Consider the following 23,591-nt stretch of genomic DNA (forward strand, 5'->3'; position numbering starts at 1 on the left):
CATTGTCCTATTGGAAAACAAATTATAGGCCCACTAAGCCCAAACCAGATGGGATGGCGTATCGCTGCAGAATGCTGTGGTAGCCATGCTGGTTAAGTGTGCCTTGAATTCTAAAGACAGTGTCACCAGCAAAGCACCCCCACACCGTCACACCTCCTCCTCCATGCTTTACAATTGGAAATACACATGCAGAGATCATCCGTTCACCCACACCGTGTCTCACAAAGACACCAAAAATCTCCAATTTGGAGGACAAACTTCCACCGGTCTAATGTCCATTGCTTGTGTTTCTTGGTCCAAGCAAGTCTCTTCTTATTATTGGTGTCCTTTAGTAGTGGTTTCATTGCAGCAATTCGACCATGAAGGCCTGATTCACACAGTCTCTTCTGAACAGCTGATGCTGAGATGTGTCTGTTACTTGAACTCTGTGAAGCATTTATTTGGGCTGCAATTTCTGAGGCTGGTAACTCTAATGAACTCATCCTCTGCAGCAGAGGTAACTCTGGGTCTTCCAATCCTGTGGTGCTCCTCATGAGAGCCAGTTGCAGCATAGCGCTTGATGGTTTTTGCAACTGCACTTGAAGAAACTTTCAAAGTTCTTCAAAATGTCCATATGGACTAACCTTCATGTCTTAAAGTAATGACGGAGTGTTGTTTCTCTTTGCTTATTTGAGCTGTTCTTGCCATAATATGGACTTAGTCTTTTACCAAATGGGGCTATCTTCCTTACATTGTCACAACACAACTGATTGGCTCAAACGCATTAAGAAGGAAATAAATTACACGAATTAACTTTGAACAAGGCACACCTGTTAATTGAACTGCATTCCAGATGACTACCTCATGAAGCTGGTTGAGAGAATGCCAAGAGTGTGCAAAGCTGTCATCAAGGCAAAGGGTGGCTATTTGAATAATCTCAAATCTAAAATATATTTTAATTTGTTTAACCCTTTTGTGGTTACTACATGATTCCATATGTGTTATTTCATAGTGTTGATGTCTTCACTATTATTCTACAATGTAGAAAATAGTAAAAATAAAGACAACTTCTTGAATGAGTAAGTGTTCTAAAACTTTTGACCGGTAGTGTATATGTAGCACAAAATCTGTGGAAAAACAAAAATATATTTGTCCTCTGAAGAGGGGTTAATAAAAAAATATATAACAAAGTAAAAGTTCCAGTATGGATAATAGCATTCCTTTCTCCGTCAATTGTACCATACCTGTTAGTGAGGTAGTTTACATCATCGATTTATGCATTCTTCTCCAATTCTCATTGACGTTTTCGAGTGCAGCGTCACAGATTGTAACTGTCAACCCAAGGATTTTCTCAGACTCAGGCAAAGCACATTTCACCAGAACAACACATACCGAAGAATTTTGCGAAGCCACATCATTCCGCAAGTCAGATAAATAATATCGAATGTGACACTTTTTTTGTCGGGGGAAAAAAGGAGGGGTGTGAGAGGTTCTCCCTGTCTTTTTCCTCATTCTTTCTCTTCTGAATGTGGCCTTTCTATGTGTGTGGCTACAGTGTGTAATGATTAATATAGTGAGCCCTGGGAAGTTGCAGGAGTTCACAATGGATGGTTGTTGCAGTGTATCAGACTCCCCTTTGGCCTGCGTCAGTCACCGGAATGGGAGTCACGGCCGCAGTGTTGCGTAGAAACTCACAACTTAATCACTGGGAATGGAGAAATCCCTCAGCCACTGGTATTCCAGGGCAAACAGCTAACCAGTAATGCTGTCAAACAGGGACGTTCCTGGGCTTTTTGAGAGAGCGTGGTGTTGCTAAGTTCACATGAGAAAGTAGTGGTGTGGTTGTGTTCAGACGGGGAAGGGGGAGGCTATGTGAAACTACAGTATCGTGTGAAGTTGTCTTCCTCCACCTGTGGAATAGTAATCAATACGAGTCAATCTACCCCAAGATGTGTCTACTTGTCAAACCATAAAAGTGGTAAAGCTTCACCCAAAAACTTTTCACCAAGAGAATAATGCAGCATCGTAAATCTTTAACCTTTTGTCAAGATGCGGTTTTTTATTCATCGTTATGTATCCTTTTTATTCAGAGGGAAAATATATGTAGCATGACACATTAGCATAGCATGAGCTACGCACATACATTAGCATTAGCATCAACAACTGACCTCATCTTCTATTTCTCTACCTTTTTGTCACAATCAGGTGGATGACCAAATGAAGCTCCTCCAGAACTGTTGGAGCGAGCTCCTCATCCTCGACCACATCTTCCGTCAGGTGATGCACGCCAAGGAAGGCTCCATCCTATTGGTCACCGGCCAGCAGGTAAGTCACCTGACTCCCCCAATTCCACCTACCCCTTCCTGCCCCACATGCCCCTCCCCTTCTCTCCACACCCTCCCCATAGACCTCATCAGCCACTCAGCACAAGCACATCAACACCCTTTAAAGCACTATCGACCAAGCCGGCCCCCGCGCAGTCACCGCTCCATTAAAAATAGATTACGCTTATAGGTATAAGCTAATGTGACCAGAATAATCAATTAAACATTTTCAATTTATTTATTTTTTATTATTTTGCATCAAGCAAAGACTCCAAACAGCGAATAAATAAAGCGCTTGGTTAAGCATGCCGGTAGAGTCATAGCTGTAGAAAAAAAAGCCTATGATGATTTACCTTTGCGGGGCCCCCGAGGAGCCGGCAAGGGCCGATGCCTGAGGCTCCTGACGAGGCTCTCAACACAGAGTGGACCTGTGATTCCTCAGTCTTTTTCTCCACTGGCAGAGAGAGAGCGAGAGACAGAGAGAGGGAGATAAAGAGAGAGAGAAAGAGGAATGAAATTGCTCGTTATGAATATGGCTCTGAACGCCCGGCACGCCTGTCAGCAAGACGAGCACGCTTAATTATTGATGGGGCGGTGTTTCCAAAACGTTGCTCTTCAACAAAATGTTCTCCAACAATAGATGGGGGCATTACTATTGAGGCGAAGCAAGGAGGGTCTGAGTGGAGTTAGGGAGTGTTGTTTTTACCTTTGTTTACAGTTACAGACTTACTGTAGATGAGCTTTACTGACGTGATTTGGAAAAGAAGATGTTGTGAGAGGAGGGACACAAGAGTGGTTCTCCCGATGAACTCCAATAATTAGTGGTCAGAAAGTTGAAGTTGTTGTGTGTGAGTTCATGTAGGGAGAGAGACAGAGAAACAGAAAGAGAGAAAGCGCAAGAGAGGGGGAGTTTTCATATCACTGCTATTTTATCAGACCACATATACCCACACATACACCAACCCACACACAGAGTGCCCTGAGTCACTGCCCCCCCCCCCATCCCCCTCCCACGTCCAGTGCAGAGTGCCGAGCGGTGGCTCGTACTCCCAGCAGTGTCTTTGCTGCTCTGTGTTTGATTAGTGAAGGTTGGCTGTGAGCAGGGCTGAGCCAGTGAAGAAGGAGGAGGAGGTGGAGGAGGAGGAGGGGGAAGAGTCAGGGGAGGTGAGGACCAGGTCTCGTTTGCATATTTTGGTTAATGAACAGCTGGTGTTGGGGGGCCGGTGTGGGAGACAGGAGGGGAGTTCCTCTCAAACCGTTCATTATCTCCTATTATTCTCCATGAAGCCAGAGGTGACAGCAACACTGCTTTAAAGCCAGGGCCCACCACCACAACCACCATCACTACCAGCAACACCTCCACCAAAAACACATGGATAAGGTTACTATTGGCAGAACTCAACAGCCTCTTGCGATATCTCTCAGATAAGGGGTTGGGTTGATCACGGGTTGGCGTTACTGCAAAAATATTTTGAGGATCTTTGGGAGGGCAATTGGGTCAGGCCAGGGCACCGTGACCTGTTTGGGCGTGCCGACCACTTCCACGCTGTTACCTCGTTGCGTGAGCATTTGTGTCTTGGCCGTTTTGCCAGCAGTCGTCGGAATGGTCCAAGTGCACCATGGGGGATTAAAGGAGAAATGCGAGCAACACATGACACCCCGGGAGGACGGGCTTCAGAACATACTACTGTCCCTTCCTTCCGTATTCCCCCTCCCTTCCTCCCCTCTTCTCCCTCCCTTCCTCCCCTCTTCCCCCTTTGAATACAGATCCCTCACCGCCCTCCACTCTCCTATCTGTCAGCTGGTAGCCTTAGTCACAGTACACTGACCTTCGGAGGAATCTGATGTAGCAACAGATACAATATATAATCACACAACATTCACGTCTAATTTATACAGCTCTTTGGCCTGTCTTGTACTGACCTGAACTGTCCTTGGCTCAAACACAAGACATGACTGCCGGTGTCATGTGAAAACACAGGGTTATGGCTGTATGGCAGTTCAGTAGAGTATGAATGTACAAGCAAGGTCTCGCAAGATAAGTCTTTGATATTACTTGATATCAATGGCACTTGCACATGAAAGGCAAATGTTAAAGCATTGCTAAAAAATATTCTCTGAACTCATTTATTCGGCAGGTTTACACTACTTTTCAGTGGCATTGTCTTTTTAAACTAACTCGTCTTCTTTGAGCCATAGTATTATTAGGAGAATGTGGTAATTTAGCAGACACTTTAATCCAACTTTCTGTGCAATTTAACTTTAGACATTTTTGTTATTATATGACCCAACTTACTGTGCTATATGAGTCACCCAACCATATTAGCCGTCTTTTCCCATTTTTATGCTCGTTTGTCATTTGGCAAACCATGTTAATTTTGTTTGCCTTTGTTTGATGTATTAATGACAGGTTGACCAATGAATCTTTATAATATGCAGACATAGAGATGATAGATAAGTGTATTGTTTTTTTTATTTTTTTTTTTACTTAAGGCTAGGAAACGATAACCCAATGCCATCAAGAGCCCAATCCTTCATTGAAGTTATTTCATGCACAGTTGATTTTATGTAAATTAATTGACACTTTAGGGGGGGCGTTGACATTTCACTGACTCTTAATTTTCACCACCTCAAAAAAGGACAGAGGGAGAGAAGGGGAGAGAAGGGGAGAGAAGAGAGAGGGAGAGAAGAGAGGGAGGGAGAGAGAGAGATGCTGAGCGATATGGAGAGAGAGATATAGAGAAAAGGAGAGATGGAGAGGCGACGAGAAGTAGGGAAAAAAAGCTGCCGCACATCTCGGAATCCTCCCAGCCCAATGCTTAAAAAAATTCTACTCATCATTATTTACACAATAAATAAATTCCGATCTGGGCCGTTTTAATTGCAAATGCAGCTCGCGGGGACCCCTCCCCGAGCCTAGGAGGCAGCCGCCTACCTTCCTCGAGAAACCCTGGCTCAGTCAATTATGGTAATGAATTGTCAATAAATATAAAAATTTAATATGGCCTGCTTACTGTGAGTGGCAGCTATGGACTTGCCTCCCAGACAAATTTGCTGCTGCTGCAGATATTAAGTGCACCTGAAAGTGCTCGCGGTGGGCCAATGGGGCCAGTGCCGGGGCCAGAGCATGAGGAGGGGTGGGGGGGTCCTGGGGGATATCCGGGGGGGCCCACACGCTCTCACCCCTCGCCCCTCTCGGCCCCCGCCTCCAAACCCCGCGTCCAGACGCAGAGGAGGGGAGAGGAGGGGGAAGGCGAGAGGGAGGAGAGAGGGGGGTGTCCCCCCCTTGTTTATCGGCGGGTGATTATGATTCAGCAGTCAGCCCCGGCCCTTCGGCCCTCTCCCTCCCTCTCTTTCTCACTCCTCTTTCCCTCGCTCCCTGTATCTCTCTCCCTGCTGTGCTAGCAATCTACAGTGTGCTGGGCTACAGTGCGGGGAGAGTGAGAAAGAGGGAGAAAATGAGAAAGGCTTGAGAGAGAGAGAGAGAGAGAGAGAGAGAGAGAGAGAGGGAGAGAAAGAGAGAGAGAGAGAGAGAATGAGAAAGGCTTGAGAGAGAGAGAGAGAGAGAGAGAAATATATATATATAAATATATATATTTTCAGGTTCAGTGAGAGTGATAAGCCTCCATAAGAGAGAGAGAGAAACTCTCCTGATAGCCAGCCTACTGTATGCTGATGGGGAGGATGCATCTAGCTGTTGTTGTTAGACACATAGCGCCCTGTATTGTTATAAGGCATACACTGTATTCTTCCTCATTTCTATGGATACACAGTTATAGGGGTCTACCTGCTTGTTTATTTTATTGTTTGTCTTATTGTGTAAGAACGGTAAGCTAACTGCACCCATATTGAGATGGGATCTTACACTGTCAGATTGACCAAAGGGAAATTTCATACACATATACTGTATAAGGCATACTGTTGTATAGATAGGCATTATCTAAGGTGCCAGTGAACTACAAAATGGTTTTACTTTCAAAAACCGGTCAAGGTATTTCCATGTTTTATTTAACCTTTATGTTGACAGGGAGCCAATTTTATTTAACTTGATTAGGATTCCAATTAGCCGACGCCAGTGACGACATCTAGTCTTACTGGGGTACGACACTTGACCCCACATGACCCGGGGCGGCAGGGTAGCCTAGTGGTTAGAGCGCTGGACTAGTAACCGGAAGGTTGCAAGTTCAAAACCCCCAAGCTGACAGGGTAAAAATCTGTCGTTCTGCCCCTGAACGGGCAGTTAATCCACTAGGCCATTGAAAATAAGAATTTGATCGTAACTGACTTGCCTAGTTAAATAAAGGTAGAAAAAGACATTACAGACAAAATACTTTACATGCATTTAAATACATGAACATGTAGTGTGTGTGAGTGTGCATCTCTCAGTCACACATACATGTCAGTACATACACACAACAAGTAAGTCACATGGGGGAGAGATGTTGTCCCATGCAGTGTTTCTTTATTTGTTTTTGGAAACCAGGTTTTCTGTCCACGTGCGCTATATGAGATAGAAGGGAGTACCATGCAGTCATGGCTCTGTATAATACTGTACATTTCCTTGAATTTGTTCTGGACCTGGGGACTGTGAAAAGACCCCTGGTCTGGTGGGGTAAGGGTGTGTATTAGTGCTGTGTGTAAGTTGACTATGCAAACAATTTCTTATAAAAACAAGTCTTTCCTCAACTCTTAGCCAAGAGAGACTGGCATACATATTATTGATATTAGCCCTCTGATTACAATGAAGAGCAAAACGTGCTGCTCTGTTCCGGGCCAGCTGCAGCCTAACTAGGTCCTTCTTTGCAGCACTTGACCATATGACTGGACAGTAATCAAGATAAGATAAAACTAGAGCCTGCACGTCTTGCGTCGTGTGGTGTCAAAAAAGCAGAGCATCTCTTCATCACGGACAGACCTCTCCAAATCTTTACAACCATTGAATCTATATGTTTTTACCATGACAGTTTACAATCTAAGGTAACACCAAGTAATTTAGTCTCAACTTGCTCAACAGCCACGGCATTCATTACCAGATTCAGCTGAGGTCTAGAACTTAGGGTATGATTTGTATCAAATACAATGCTCTTAGTTTTAGAGATGTTAAGGACTAGTTTATTACTGGCCACCCATTCTAAAACTGACAATGCTGAGACCAAGGTCTCTTTTCCAGATGAGCCCTGTTTAGCACAACAATACACATCAAGATACAATATACACATTAAACTACACATTAAAATACACAACTACACATCCATACACGCATTAAAATACATGTTGTTATACAAAACACCATATAAGTTAACAATTAAGTAAGGTACGGCAGAAGTTTATGCAGGAGGGCTTTATAAACAAAAAGAGTTAAATCATTCTACGAGACTTCAAAGTATTCTTTCATCGCAGACAAGACCTTTCTCTCACCTCAACTTCAGCACACACTGTAAAGGAGTGTGTTATATTCTATGGGAATGCTATTGAATTGCACAAGATCAAGGAGATTTCTCGGCAACAAACGAGTGATCAAATTATATATACGGATACCGTATATGTGTGTCCTATGAGGCCTAGTGTGTACCCCACAGTGTCTAACAGCTTGTGTGTGCTCCCCCCCCCCCCCCCTCTCTCCTGCAGGTGGATTACGTTGTAATTGCCTCCCAAGCCGGAGCCACTCTCAACAACCTGATGAGCCACGCCCAGGAGCTGGTGGGCAAGCTGCGCTCTCTGCAGCTGGACCAGAGGGAGTTTGTCTGCCTCAAGTTCCTGGTGCTGTTCAGCTTGGGTGAGTACTAGGCTGGAGGAGGCTGGGTAGGGGAGGGGAGGCCGGGTAAGGGATGCTGGGTGAGAGAGGAGAAGGTGGCTGAGGGAGGAGAGGGTGGAGGCTGAACGGGTCGGGGGGAAAGAGGGTTGTTTCCGTGTGGGCGAGTCCCAGGGATGGGAAGAAGGGAGACTGGGTGGGGGAGGGGAGGGATATATAGGGGTATGGATTAGAAGTGAGAAGGGGGGAGGGGAGGGATATTGGGGAAGGGATTATAGGTGAGGGGGAGGGAGGATGGGTGAGGTAGGAAGAGGAGGGAAAGGGTAGTTTGTGAGGGATGGGGAGTCTTACGATAAGGGATGGGGTGGGAGAAGGGGTAAGGTGAGGTATGGATGACCTTGGGAGAGAGATGGGGCCAGAGATGTGGGGGGGGAGGTGATAACGAGACTACAACACACTGGTCATGAATGCCACATAGAAACAGGGCAGGGTCACCGAACGGCCACACAGGGCACGTGCCCTGGGGCACCCAACCTCCAGGGGGCCCACAACCCAGTTACAATGTGTAGAATTGTAGGAAAATTAGCTTTAAAACTGCTCAATTCTCTCTTGGGCTAATGGCAAAATGTGAGGAATAGTTGAACATTTTGTTTTAAAATTGCTAAATGTTCTTTCAGCCTCATGGCAAAATGTGAGCAATAGCGTGATGTTAGCTATAAAGCACATTTTTCTCTCTGACCCATGGCAAAACATGTAGAATATCAGGAAATTAGCTTTTAAACAGCAACATTTTCTCTTAGCCTCGTGACAAAATGTGTAGAATCAATCTGATCTCATAGTTTCACTTCAGGAACTGACGTAATTGGATGAACGTCGATTTTTGACTCATTAATTCAGCATGGTTATAGGTTTCATTCCGCATGGTTACAGGGTTAAAACAAAAACAACTCAAAAGATTAAGTTCAGGTATTAATTCTCGAGCTGTTAAAGTTAGGGCTATGGTTTGGGGAAAGCATAAAACTAAATAATAATACAAGAAATGCATTAACTACTCTCCCTGCTTGCTAAAGCATTATGAACTGCTTTGACGCAGTGGTCTAAGCAGTGTGCTCTGGCTCAAAACATTTTCAGTTTGAGTGCTGTACCACAATTCTAAAAAAAAAAATTGGTGAGCGCCAAGGACGGATTATATCGACGACAACAGGACCTTTTAAAATGTCTGAAATTGACGTATGTTTCGAGTGACCAGCCTAGTCGAAAGCATTATAAAACTGCACATTTTTTCAACCTTAAATGTTAGCTTTTTCAACCGGGAAGTTAGCTGTTTTCCCCAAAAAAATGTTAATTCTACAAAAGGTGATCGGTGCCCGGTAGCCCCAAATGTGGTAGTCCAGCCATGCATATAAACACACACACATAGATGCAGGCATGCACACACACACTTACCCTATCTGCAACCGATTGGCCATTTGGTCAGTCGCACAGGTTGCGGATGCAGTGGTCTGTCCTGATGGCAGGTTGTGGTGTGGTCATGGTACTGTGGCAGCTGCAGGATCAATCAATCAATCAAATGTTGATCAAATAAAGCCCTTTTTACTTCAGCCGATGTCACAAAGTGCTGCACAGAAAACCAGCCTAAAACCCCAAACAGCAAGCAATGCAGATGTAGAAGCACGGTGGCTAGAAAAAACTCCCTAGAAAGGCCAGAACCTAGGAAGAAAACCTAGAGAGGAACCAGGCTCTGAGGGGTGGCCAGTCGTCTTCTGGCTGTGCCGGGTGGAGATTATAACAGAACATGGCCAAGATGTTCAAATGTTCATAGATGACCAGCAGGGTCAAATAATAATAATCACAGTGGTTGTAGAGGGTGCAACAGGACAGCACCTCAGGAGTAAATGTCAATTGGCTTTTCATAGCCAATCATTCAGAGTTAGAGACAGCAGGTGCGGTAGAGAGAGAGTCCAAAACAGCAGGTCCCGGACAAGGTAGCACGTCCAGTGAACAGGTCAGGGTTCCATAGCCGCAGGCAGAACAGTTGAAACTGGAGCAGCAGCATGACCAGGTGGACTGGGGACAACAAGGAGTCATCAGGCCAGGTAGTCCTGAGGCATGGTCCTAGGGCTCAGGTCCTCCGAGAGAAGAGAGAGAGAAAAGAGAGAAAAGAGAGAGAGAGAGAATTAAAGGGAGCATACTTAAATTCACACAGGACACCGGATGAGACAGGAGAAATACTCCAGATATAACAGACTGACCCTAGCCCCCCGACACATAAACTATTGCAGCATAAATACTGGAAGCTGAGACAGGAGCGGTCAGACACATACACACACACAATACACCCCCCCCCCCCCCACACACACACGGAGACAATCACAGACAAACACACCACACACCTCTAAGAAAGGTTCAATATTCTCATATTCTCTGTATGTGTGTTTGTTGGTCAGCCATGGGACTTTCCTCACCATTTCCCGTTCGTAAGTTATGCCTCCTCACTCCCGTAGTTTACCATCATTCATTAATGAAGTCATTTGAAGTCAAGGTAATATGCTCAGGCTAGCCCCACGGTGGACACTGGTTTCTCCTATCAAAGACAGACTTCCAGGGTTGATGGTTACTGCCAGGAAGATTGCTGGAATTGTAATGTACTCGGCTGTTTGTCAACAAGTATTATCATATCACTTGCATTTCCACATCTGAACTTAGTACATAGGTGTGTGTGAGTGTGTGTGCGCGTCTGTGTGCGGGTTTGTTTGTGCGCGCGTGTGCATGTTCTCGCCTCCAATTTACGAGGGGCTTATGTTGACCACCTGGAATCGCTAAGTGAACAGCAAGCCTTTGAATAAACGCAGACCCTCCCCCAACCCCTCTGCACTCCTCCACTTCTCCCCCTTTCCTCCCCACGCTTCAGTCCCACCTGGAAAAGGGCTTTACTTCCCCAACCCTCGCACAAGCCCCTTAATGAAATGCTTTCCTCCTGGCCGACTTGCCGTGCTCAGAGCTAGTGAGATTAATGTTTGTGTTATTGGGTGTTTGTGGCAGAGGGGCGGGTGAGAGGGGAGGCTGGGAGGGTGTGATGGGGGGTCTGGGGGGTTGATGGTCTAAATAATTTGGCGGAAACATCATCCATAATGAAAGGCTCACCTGAGGGATGTGTATCGCCCCCGGCAGTGCGTGTTCTCTGCGCTGCCTGGGCCCCTGTGAACGCTAGACGGTTCGCTACGGAGAGAAAGCGGGAAACCAACATTAAGCCAGGAGATTAGAAGTGCTCTGATTAATATCATCCCACAGTCGAGAGGAGTGTGTGTGTGTTTTTATATACATGTGAATGCACGCGTGTCTGTAAGTGTTAGTTTTACTGTACAGTGTGTGCGTGTCTCTGTGTGTTTGTATACTGTGTGTACTAGAGTTCATCAACTCCAGCTGAGGAGCCAATTAATAGGGAGTTAATGAAATGAGGCATGAAACTACTCCTGTGCCGTGCTGGGTGAATGCAGAAGGCAACATGAGGTGAAACACTCTCTCTCTATTACTCCTATACTTGCTACCTGGGCCCGTATTCCTAAAGCATTTCAGAGTAAGAGTGCTGATCTACTGTCGGATCAGTTTTTCCTTTTAGATCATAATGACTAAGATTACATGGACAGAGAGGGAGGGACCTGATCCTAGATCAGCACTCCTACTCTGAGATGTTTTGTGAATACTGGTTCTTTACAGGATCACAAGTTGCTTCTACTATGGGTGTGTGTGTGTGTGTGTGTGTGTGTGTGTGTGTGTGTGTGTGTGTGTGTGTGTGTGTGTGTTTACATAGATAGGTGACCATCACTTGTACCAATAAGCTATCAAGTGGAGCACCCTTTTTTTTGCCAGCTGCACATCACATATTTTAACCAGCTACATTTTGACCATCAAATTTGGACTAGCTATCAAATGCATGGGTGCATTCGTGTTTTGACATATGTGCACTGCTTACATAGTAACAAGTTAATTAGGCAATAAGGCCCGAGGAGATGTGGTATATGTTGTATACTCCAATGTGGAGTGCCTGGATACAGCCATAAGCTGTGGTATATTGGCTATATACCACAAACCCCCCAAGGTGCCTTATTGCTATTATAAACTGGTTACCAACATAATTAGAACTGTGAATAGAAATGTGTTTAGCCAATCAGCTTTCAGCCAATCAGCATTCAGGGCTTGAACCACCCAGTTTATAATATACAGTAGTTGGTGTCACTCTAACCTTTTATTCCTTTTATTGACAGTCAATTCTCTAGTTTAGATTAGTATTACTCAATCCAAGTATATTCAAGCATATACAATGTCTTTAATCAGATTTAGATTGAATTGAATTTCAATGCATAGACATCTTTTAAAGGCTTTTTTTGTCAGGGGCTCTCTATTTCAGAGATGCCTGGTAGAATTCTGATCACCGAAAGGTAGAGATCGATGTGAGGTAAAAGCACCAGTCAGTCCAAGGCCGAGTGTGTGTGAGACAGGTTAACCACGCACACACCCACATATGCACACTACCGCTTCTATTCATTCTACTACTTGTTATTTTTGACTTGAATTTTCACCGTTATTATTGATTATTGATTAATGTACCGCATTGTTGAGGGATCCAGCACATAAGCATTTTGCTTGCACCTTTTATACCTGCTGTAAACTGTGTATGTGACAAGTAAATTAGATATGGATTTGATTTGACACGCACACGCACGCATGCAAGCACACACACACACACACACACACACACACACACACACACACTGCTCCACAAACTCGCCACACAAGGTCAAATGCAGCTCCGATGAACATACAGACATCAATCCTGGACAGGCCTTTTCTCCTAAACGCAGCCCTCTCTTAAGCCCTTTACAAATGAAGCCCTTTAAAGGAAATCAAAGGTACATTTCCCCTGGCCTGACATGAGCCTAGCCCAATTGCTCCAACTCCTGCGCTTTCTATCAGCGTGCCGACTCCAGCGTGATCAGTCAATGTCGCTCGCCGCCGGACTCTTTGTAAAACTGGCTGTCGATAAAGAGGAGGATAGACCATCGTTTTTGACCTGGGAAGAGTCACTTGTCTTGGTGGGTGGTGGGGTGTCAAGAAAAAGTGTGGTGTGTGTGTGTGTGTGTGTGTGTGTGTGTGTGTGTGTGTGTGTGTGTGTGTGTGTGTGTGTGTGTGTGTGTGTGTGTGTGTGTGTGTGTGTGTGTGTGTGTGTGTGTGTGTGTGTGTGTGTGTGTGTGTGCGCGTGCGTACATGCAGAGATTTGCATTAACCTTCCTGTCTGTCTCTCCGACATTTGCAACATTGTTTCAATATTCAAATTCGATCTCCAGCTGTCACATAGTAGTTATGAACTTGTCGGGATGAGACAGACAGGCAGGCAGATTTTCTCAACCAGTCGAAATCATGAATCAGCATAATTTTTATGGATACATACAAAGAAATATCAATAGAAAACAAGTAAAACGAAACAAAGTGCAGCTAGTTTACAGTCGTTCCAGCTTCAGTTTGAAGTGATTGTGTTAGCTGTGTTGTTGGCTAGCTCGTCTGAACAACAGTATCCTGATGAGAGAGCACATGTTCTATGCCAGGTGAAGTCGCGCCTCATTAGCTCATTGTTATGGACGTATCCAAATAAATGTGACTTGAAAACAGCTTAAACAATTGCAAATGCAGCTACTTTGTTGTTTTTCTGCCACACTGTTTTTGACGTGATTGTAAGTTAGCTGTAGTTGGCTAGCTAGCAAGGGATAAGAACGTTGCCAGCCAGTATGGCAATAGAACATTTATAATGAACGACTGGGTCCCGTCCATAGATAGAGGATGAACGAACGACCAGCTGGGTTGGGTAGGAACCCTTGATTTGTGTCGGGACTATATCTTGTGGAAGGTTGAAATAGTATGAATAAATTCATCAAAATAAAGTTTTTTATGAAAATATGTAAATCATTGTTTGAATATGTTGATAACTTGTTGTATAAAAGGGATAATGCCCTCGATGTCAAGGTATGGTTTGCCTCGACTTCATCTCAGGCCTAACGACATCCGTACCAATATATCCTCCAAACACCAGCTTCTCGGGCATGATCACTTACCTAAACCACGGTCGTTCTCCTAGCATGCCTCTTTCAATACAAATGTACAATAATATAAAGACAACATCCACTACATGACCAAAAGTATGTGTACACTGCTCATTGAACATCTCATTCCAAAATCATTGGCATCAATATGGAGTTGATCCCCCTTTTGCTGCTATAACAGCCTCCACTCTTCTGGGAAGGCTTTCCTCTAGATGTTGGAAATTTGCTGCAGGGACTTGCTCCCATTCAGCCACAAGAACATTAGTGAGGTCGGGGACTGATGTTGGGCTGGCTCGGAGTCGGCGTTCCAATTCATCCCAAAGGTGTTCGATGGAGTTGAGGTCAGGGCTCTTTGCAGGCCAGTCAAGTTCTTCCACACTGAACTGGACAAACCATTTCTGTATGGACCACGCTTTGTGCACGGGGGCATTGTTATGCTGAAACAGGAAAGGTTTCTGTTACGACAAACTGTTACCACAATGTTGGAAGCACAAAATCGTCTAGAATGTCATTGTATGCTGTATAATTAAGTTTTCCCTTCACTGGAACTAAGGGGCCTAGCACAAACCATGAAAAACAGCCCCAGACTATTATTTATTCTCCACCAAACTTTACAGTTGGCACTATGCATTCGGGCAGTTAGCCTTCTCCTGACATCCGCCAGACCCAGATTCGTCCGTCGGACTGCCCGATGGGGATGCGTGATTCATCACTCCAGAGAACACGTTTCCACTGTTCCAGAGTCCAATGGCGTTGAGCTTTACACCACTCCAGCTGACGCTTGGCATTGTGCATGGGGATCTTTGGCTTGTGTGCAGCTGCTTGGCCATGGAAACCCATTTCATGAAGCTCCAGATGAACAGTTATTGTGCTGACATTGCTTCCAGAGGCAGTTTGGAACGAGGTAGTGAGTCTTGCAATCGAGGACAGACAATTTTTACGAGCTACGCACTTCAGCACTTGGCAATCCCGTTCTGTGAGCTTGTGTTGCCTACCTCTTCGCGGCTGAGCCGTTGTTGCTCCTAGACATTTTCACTTCACCATAATAGCACTTACAGTTGACCAGAGCAGCATCCTATGAAGGTGCCACATTGAAAGTCACTGAGCTCTTCAGTACGGGCCATTCTACTGCCAATGTTTGCATTGCATGGCTGTGTGCTTTATTTTATACACCTGTCAGCAACAAGTGTGGCTGAAATAGCCAAATCCACTCATTTGAAGGGATGTCCACATAGTTTTGTCCGTGTAGTGTATGTAAACCCTTTCCAGGCCTGTTTGGATAATGTATTGCACCATTCAGAGATGCACTTTGTAGCCGACTCTGTAACGTAACCTGTTTCTGTTCTTACTGTGTGCATAAGGCCTAAGTGTAATAATTGTATTTTGGACACAAATCCTCAGCTCATTTGTGTGGTGAAATTTTTATGGATTCTCCTAATATTTATGTGTACATCTGTGGACAGGTCGAGGTTATTGGGACAGTAGCCTATTACGTCAAGTCTTAAATCGTTGGATAACAAAAGTAAGCTGTAATGATGAGAGTGTAAGACTGTTGACTATAAAAGTGTGCTGTTTTCTGTCAGTTTATACAGCTTGTGTCATAACAGGAGGTCCAAGGCAGGTTGGATTCATTTGCATACAGGGAGGGGCCAGGGAATCTGGTCACAATATGGATGAAGTGGGCAAATAAGAGACACATTTTATTAGACGCAACAAATCTTGATCAGATTGTGATCGGATGACGACAACCACGTTAATACAAGGTGTAAGCACGGCTAGTGTGCGTGCTTGAGTGCATGTGCAAAACAACGTGCGTATGTGTCTGTGTGTGTGCGCACATGTGCGTGCATGTTTTGCTTGCATACGTGCTTGTGCATATGTGTGTGTATATGTGTGTGTATATATCTGTGTGTGTGTTTGTGTTACATGCCAGATGCGGCAATAGTGGCATAAGAGTGCAGTTAGGGGAGCTCTGCAGTGACCCCACGGCTCGAGGTCAGCCTCTGTCATGTGTAATTGTGTGAGGCCGCCCCAGTCATAACTTGTCAGAGGCGAGGAAAGCCAGGGATAGCCAGGCTGCGCTGGTAAGTGCTCCCAACGGGGGCCAGATTTGTGGGCAGAGCACTAAATAACACTACTACTATCTGGCCTTTTTTCTGCTTCTTTTCTAAAAGAACCAGAAAAAACTATAGGAGTAAAGGTTACTCAGATGACTGATTGTGTTCCATTCAAGTCTTACGAGGAGTGTTTCCCCTTACTAGTATATGTAGGCGGGTCCCTTCCCATTTAGATAGTCTCCTTTGCACCCTTGCGAAAGAGCTGACGTTTTTGGGGGATGTTGGCAGCCTTTGCTGTTGATTTGGGGATCCTCCCACCTAAAAATAAAACAAATGGGAAATGCTGAATCATTTTCAATGGAACTTTAAACATACAGTCAAATCAAATCAAAGTTGATTTGTCACGTGCGCCGAATACAACAGGTGTAATAGACCTTACAGTGAAATGCTTACTTACAGGCTCTAACCAATAGTACAAAAAAGGTATTACACCACAGTTTCCTTCTCTCTTCAGACATTTGAATAGATCTGATCTGAAATCAGTTCTGGAATAGCCTGTGTCTCAAACCTTCCACCCATCCCACCTCCCCTCTATCCCTCTCTCCCTCCCTTCCTTTCATCCCCTCCACCCTTCCGCCCTCTCCCCTGCGCTAGCTAGCATCTCTCATTAACATGTTTAGCACGTCACGTGAAGCCTCTCGCTCTGGGTTCCACGAGGTCAGACACCAATCTGCTGAAACAACACAAACGTGGTAAACCCTGTTGAAAGAAAAAACTCATTTTCTCTCTCTCTCGCTCTCTCTCTCTCTCTCACTCTCTCTCTCTCTCTCTCTCTCTCACACACACGCATGCAGGCACACACACATACACTGCTCCCTGAAAGCGAGAAGAAAACATGTAATTCCCAGACAGGTATGTCCTAATTAAGCTGCAAGCCTTGCTCCTCTGCTTCCCCAATCAATGCTCTGATCCCGGCCAATGAGTTGGGGAGTTCACTAATGCATGCATAACCCGGGCTCACATAATGCCCCGCAAATATTCATTTCCTGAAACGAATCAAATCATTTGGAATTCAGTCAGGATTGATTAACATTTGGAGGCGGTGAAGTCGCGTGTGGCGTTAACGTGATCAATACCCATATAAACCACGATTGGGTGTGTGTGCTTACTTCTCAAACATATTCCCTCAATATCTTCTCACTTCTCTTCAGTTTTGGTACTTTTCTTTGTTAAATTTTTTATTTAGCAGACACTTATCCAGAGCAACTTGAGACTGTTGCATAAAAATGCTTTCTTGACATACGCTTGAACTTAGTCACCGCAAAAGCCTCAATTGGCTTCTAGTTGAGTGTCCTGACATTTTCCTTTATTTTAACAGTACAAGGTAGCAGCAACCCCCTAAGCAATGAATCTAGTATTTCTTGATTTTCATCCCTCTCTCTTTGTAAAAAAGCAAACCCACGGTTGTTCGTTGTCGGGCTCACACTTTGAAAAGCAAGCTCAGTATTGAGACCTTCTAAAAGGCTTTCAGACTTTATCAAGCTGTAAAAGCACCATGTTGCCACTATTAATGGCCATTACTGATTCAGATTCAGGCTGTTGTTGATTAAAAAGGAGTTTGGGGCGAAATTGTAGCTCTTGCCTTACATTCTCTCCCTTTTGCCTAACATTCAGAACGTTCTGGAAATTAAGCCCCGATTCCGCCTCGATTTCCATACTCGGCTCCTACAGTTAACTGCCAAAATAAAGGAAACACCAACATAACATATCTCAATAGGACATTGGGCTACCACCAGCCGCCAGGACAGATTCAATGCGCCTTGGCATAGATTCCACAAGTGTCTGGAACTCTATTGAAGGGATGCACACACACACCCTTTAAACCCCCTATGCTCCTTTGAGACCCCTAGGTGCAGCCTAAACATAATGGGATGTTAATTGTTTAATTAACTCAGGAACCACACCTGTGTGGAAGCACCTGCTTTCAATATACAGTACTTTCCATTGCTCATTTACTCAAGTGTTTCCTTTATTTTGGCAGTTACCTGTACTTTGTAAAACGCTGGACCCTAGCACTTTCTGCTGATAAAGGTGTGATAATGGTAATAAAAAAAACACACACATCATAATTGTGTTACAAGGGGGTCCTGAGAGAAATAATGGAGCCTAGTTCAGTGTGTTAGCAAAATACATTATGCATTCGATTTTTAGATTATGCAAATTTCCTGGGAATGAATACAGGTACAGCCTGTTTTAAACACTCCTTTCCATTAAATGTAGTGAAGATACTGTATGATAACCAAACCAGAGGTTGGAACCGGTTCAGGGAACACTACCAAAAACGGTAAAATAACCAACATTTTAGAGGAACAGAACCAGAACTGAGAACAAAAGTGATCTATACTGTTCTGGAACAGAACCATTATTTTAAAAGCATGGGAACAGGTTAATAACGTTTTTTACATTCTGGGAGTTTTTTTCCAGTCCCACAAAAAGCGCCTATGCAAAGCCCTCACTTTGTCACTTAAAAACATATTCAAGTGTCTGCCTACCAGCTGAAAATCTTTGCCAATGTGTGTGTGTAAGCTACCTGCCCGTACTACTCCCTCCGAAGCATAGTCTACTATAGCTACTTTCGTTACAAGCATGATTCAGAAATTATTCAGAAATGATTCAGATTTTTTACTTTTTCAATGATAGGTAAGGATACGATAGTTATCACGTTTCACATTGGATTTACTAACTACAAAAATTTGTATTTTAATTCTGGTGCCGCTCTGTACACACAAGCCTGTTAGCTAGCTAACTTAGCTACCTCTGGTCTAGTTCAGGAAAATGCTACGTGGCATTATGTGTAATGTAATGGAACTGAGAGTCATGATCAAGGCCTAGTTCTGGTCCAACGTTAGTTAAGCCAACTCTCCGATGTTCAAAGGTATTCAAAGTTCCTTCATAGAAGCCACTCCTCCGTAGGTATAATTCTTTGGTCCGAATTCAGATAATGCATGTCATAACAACAAGATGCCCAGTGCTTCATGCCCAGTGCTCTTCTCACCCGCAAAATTTCAGTCACATCTCAAACCCTACACCACACTTGTCTGTCCAATCAATTTGGAAAGTATTCAGACACCTCAACATTTTGTTACCTTACAGCCTTATTCTAAAATGAATTAAATAAAACATTTTCCTTGTCAATCTATACACATTACCCCATATTTGCAAAGCAAAAACAGGTTTTTAGATATTCTTCCAAATGTAATAAAAATAAAAAACAGAAATACCTTATTTAGTATTCAGACCCTTTGCTATGAGACTTGAAATTAAACTCAGGTGCATCCTGTTTCCATTGATCATTCTTGAGATGTTTTTACAACTTGATTGGAGTCCACCTGTGGTAAATTCAATTGATTGGACATTATTTAGAAAGGCACACATCTGTTTATATAAGGTCCCACAGTTGAATGTACATGTCAGAGCAAAAACCAAGCCATGAAGTCGAAGGAATTGCCCGTAGAGTTCTGAGACATGATTGTGTCGAGGCACAGGTCTGGGGAAGGGTACCAAAACATTTCTGCAGCATTGAAAGTCCCCAAGAACACAGTGGCCTCCATCATTCTTAAATTGAAGAAGTTTGGAAACACCAAGACTCTTCCTAGAGCTGACCGCCTGGCCAATCTGAGCAAACGGGGGAGAAGGACCTTGGTCAGGGAGGTGACCAAGATCCCAAATGAGCTCCAGAGTTCCTCTGTGGAGATGGGAGAAGCTTCCAGAAGGAGAACCATCTCTGCAGCACTCACCAATCAGGCCTTTAAAGTAGAGTGGCCAGACGGAGCCACTTCTCAGTAAAAGCCACATGACAGCCTGCTTGGAGTTTGCCAAAAGGCACCTAAAGGACTCAATAAACATGGCACCATCTCTACGGTGAAGCATGGCGGTATCATGCTATGAGGATGTTTTTCAGCAGCAGGGACTGGGAGACTAGTCAGGATCGAGGGAAAGATGAACGGAGAAAAGTACAGTGAGATCCTTGATGAAAATCTGCTCCAGAGCGCTCAGGATCTCAGACTGGGGTGAAGGTTCACCTTCCAACAGGACATCAACCTAAGCACACAGCTAAGACAACGCAGGAGTAGCTTCTGGACAAGTCTCTGAATGTCCTTGAGTGGCCCAGCCAGAGCTCGGACTTGAACCCAATCGAATATCTCTGGAGAGACCTGAAAATAGCTGTGCAGCAATGCTCCCCATATTTGTAAAAAGTGAATGTGATATTTCAGTTTTTTATTTTTAATACATTTGTGGTATTGTGTGTAGATTTTTTAAGAAAAACAACAATTTAATCCATTTAAGAATAAGGCTGTAATGTAACCAAATGTGAAAAAATTCAAGAGGTCTGAATGCTTTCCGAATGCACTGTACATAGTTTGCCTGCTCCATAGCAAGCTGCTCTATCCATTGGTGAAGTCATTTAATGTTGAGCTAAATGTAAAACAATGTAGATTTCAGAGGTTTATAAAGGAACAGGAAGGAACAATACTTTCTTTGGTTCGAACCGGGTCAGAACTTTTTTTGCTGGTCAGAACAGTGGAACGGAACGGAAAAAAATATGGTTCTGTTTAGAACGAAAAGATTGGAAAATAATTTTGCTTCCAACCCCAGACACAAACAGACAATAACATTGCTACATCAACTTCCTAACAGTTTCAGGAACTGCTACTTTAGTGTGTAGACTGGACTATACAATCCCATCCACTAAAAAACTGATGAGAACTGGAGGCCTATCCAACGCAACCATAATGTCTGTTCGGATTCAGTAGAATTTAATGCAATCTTAACTCACACTACAGACGACAGGCAGAGAGTACTACAGCGAATGTCCTGTAATCTTTGTCTGCTTTCATCAACACACTGTCCAGCTTTAGTGGGCCACACTGAGCAGACAGATGCCCTGTAAAGTTTTCTTATGAAAAAATATCCTCTACCCTTCTTCCCTCTCCTTCTTTCCTCCTCTTCTTTCCGCCGGGTGTGATTTAAGCGCGAATGAGCTATTGATGTTGGTGCAGGGAGAAACCGTTGCGCTCCCTCTATCCTAGGCCTTATTACAAGCCTGTCAGTTTATTATAAAACATTAGGAAAGCAGAGGGACACTTGTAGTTACTGTCTTATCGATCGTCGGGATAGATTCCGTGATTTAGTGGCAGACACCTCTGCCATATCTCCAACATTCTCGGCCCTCCCATTAAGCTCCGGTGCTTTCCTTGCGCGGCTATTGATGTATCAACATTAACAGTTACAAGCAGCTACAGAAAATCAATGCTCAACTTTTATTACCAGGGCTGCATAAGGCTGTGTTTGCCTCCCGGTTAGACCCTTGCATTACAGCTAGCCCCTAGAACATGCTCCCGACAAGTCAGATGCTTCTTAAGTGATATGTGCACTATGGTTGGCCGATGTCAACCTTTGTCCTATTGTGATTATTATCTAATTTACATAAGTATTCACACCCCTGAGGCAGTACTTTGTAGAAGCACCTTTGGCAGCGATTACAGCTGCGAGTCTTTCTGAGAGATTTCCACACCTAGATTGTGCAACATTTTCCCATTATTCTTTTCAAAATTCTTCAAGCTCTGTCAAATTGGTTGTTGATCATTGCTAAACAACCATTTTCAGGTCTTGCCATAGATTTTCAAGCAGGTTTAAGTCAAAACTGTAACTCTGACCACAGGAACATGTGGTCAGACAGTGATGTCTTTTTGGTCAGCAACCCCAGTATAGATCTGGCCTTGTGTTTTAGGTTATTGTCCTGCTTAAAGGTGAAGTCATCTCCCAGTGTCTGTTGGAAAGCAGTGTGAACCAGGTTTTCCTCTAGGATTCTGCCCGTGATTAGCTCTATTACGTGTCCTTTTTATTCTAAAAAACTCTCTTGTCCTATAGACTTTCATTATTGTTATTTTTAAAAGCGGCAACTTTAGAGCACACCTTAGGCTAGAATATTTTGGAAATAAGCAACTGTTCATAACTGTAACTTGTCTTAAAGCATTTATGATAGGCCTAGTAGAAGGATGGTTATTGGTTTTCAACTTTTCATGGAAGGATTTTCCCGGTCTGCATGGATAATTTCTTTCTTAATAAGAAACTTGTCATAGTGTATTGATATTGTCTGCTCTCTCTCATTATTAGTACCCTCGCTACCTTTTACTTTTAGGCTATTCAAACAACTTTTTTAGAGATAGAACTTTGTTCTTTACTGCACGGTGCCAGTCAAGTTCAAATAGTCTAAACCATGGGTAGGCAACCCTGTTCCTGAAGTGCCGCAGGTACTGCAGCATTTTGTTCCAACTGGGCACCACACCTGCCAAACTGAGTTAATTGATCAGTTCAATGATTGCCTAAATTAAACACACCTGGTCTTCCAGGTCGGTTAAATCAAAAACATGAAGTGCCTGCGGCACTCCAGGACCAGGGTTGCCTACCCCTGCGCTCAACCATCGTCTGTCACATCACGATGTTGTCACCATCGACTGTCAATCATCATCGATAGACAATGCTATCATAATATCTATATATTATAATACCTATTCTTCTGCTGGGGCCATTTGGGCCTCCTGGGCCTCTGTTCACAGGATGCACATTTGCATGAGAACATGAGAGACCAACATTGCAGGGAAACAAATAAACATACAAACATATTTGCAATGCTGGATATTTTAAGGCCAGCATTTTTTCACTCCCAGGTGCTTGTTCGCAAGGCATTTGGCCATATTTAAGTGTTTATGTGTAACTTTTCCACACCAAATTTTCTTCAAACCCACCCTGCCTCTAACAAAAAATTAGGGAGAAATATTGAAATAATCACTCCTCCTAACCCCGAGCTGTCCATCACCTGAATTGAAGCGGATTAATTTGAAGCGGATACCTAAACAGGAACAGTAGTGCATAAGGAGCAGAGCGTGGGCCCACTCAAACATTTATGAGCGCTGCGCAGGTCCTGCTGGGACAAGCAGACCGCTCGCAACGCCTCTCATTCCCGATCAATGGACTTAAGTTCATTACACACACAAGCCGTCCAACGCCTAGCGCGTGTGTGTTTGTGTGCATGTGTGTAGGGAGGAGGGGGGCCCTATAGAGCAGCATCAGAATAGTTTACATGACTGGAGGTCCCTGTAGCCCCAGCTTGAGGTTATCATTATGTACAGTACATGGTATCCGCTACGATGCTAATGTTTCACAATGGGTGCAGCAGCAGCGCTATTATAGCCAATGCGCTAGCTTCTGCTCTCCATCGGCTGAGGCCTGCCAGGGCATGGAGGAGAGGACAGGCTACCCAGGGCCCAGTGGAGAGCAGGGGGCAAAATAAATGTAAATAATAACAAAATTGTACAATGCT

General features: G+C 44.1%; 1 protein-coding gene across 2 annotated transcripts in view; it reads left to right on the plus strand.

The window, feature by feature from the left end:
* The window catches only part of nr5a2 (nuclear receptor subfamily 5, group A, member 2), a 95,123-nt gene that overhangs the window by 43,087 nt on the left and 28,445 nt on the right, over positions 1-23,591 (plus strand). For both annotated transcript variants that reach the window (XM_021601246.3, NM_001124236.1), the window contains 2 exon segments: positions 2,185-2,304; positions 7,932-8,079. In XM_021601246.3, coding sequence (XP_021456921.2) covers positions 2,185-2,304; positions 7,932-8,079 — 268 coding nt within the window.

Source organism: Oncorhynchus mykiss, chromosome 5 (genome assembly GCF_057628025.1).
Source record: "Oncorhynchus mykiss isolate SJ-2025 chromosome 5, ASM5762802v1, whole genome shotgun sequence".
Lineage (NCBI taxonomy): Eukaryota > Metazoa > Chordata > Actinopteri > Salmoniformes > Salmonidae > Oncorhynchus > Oncorhynchus mykiss.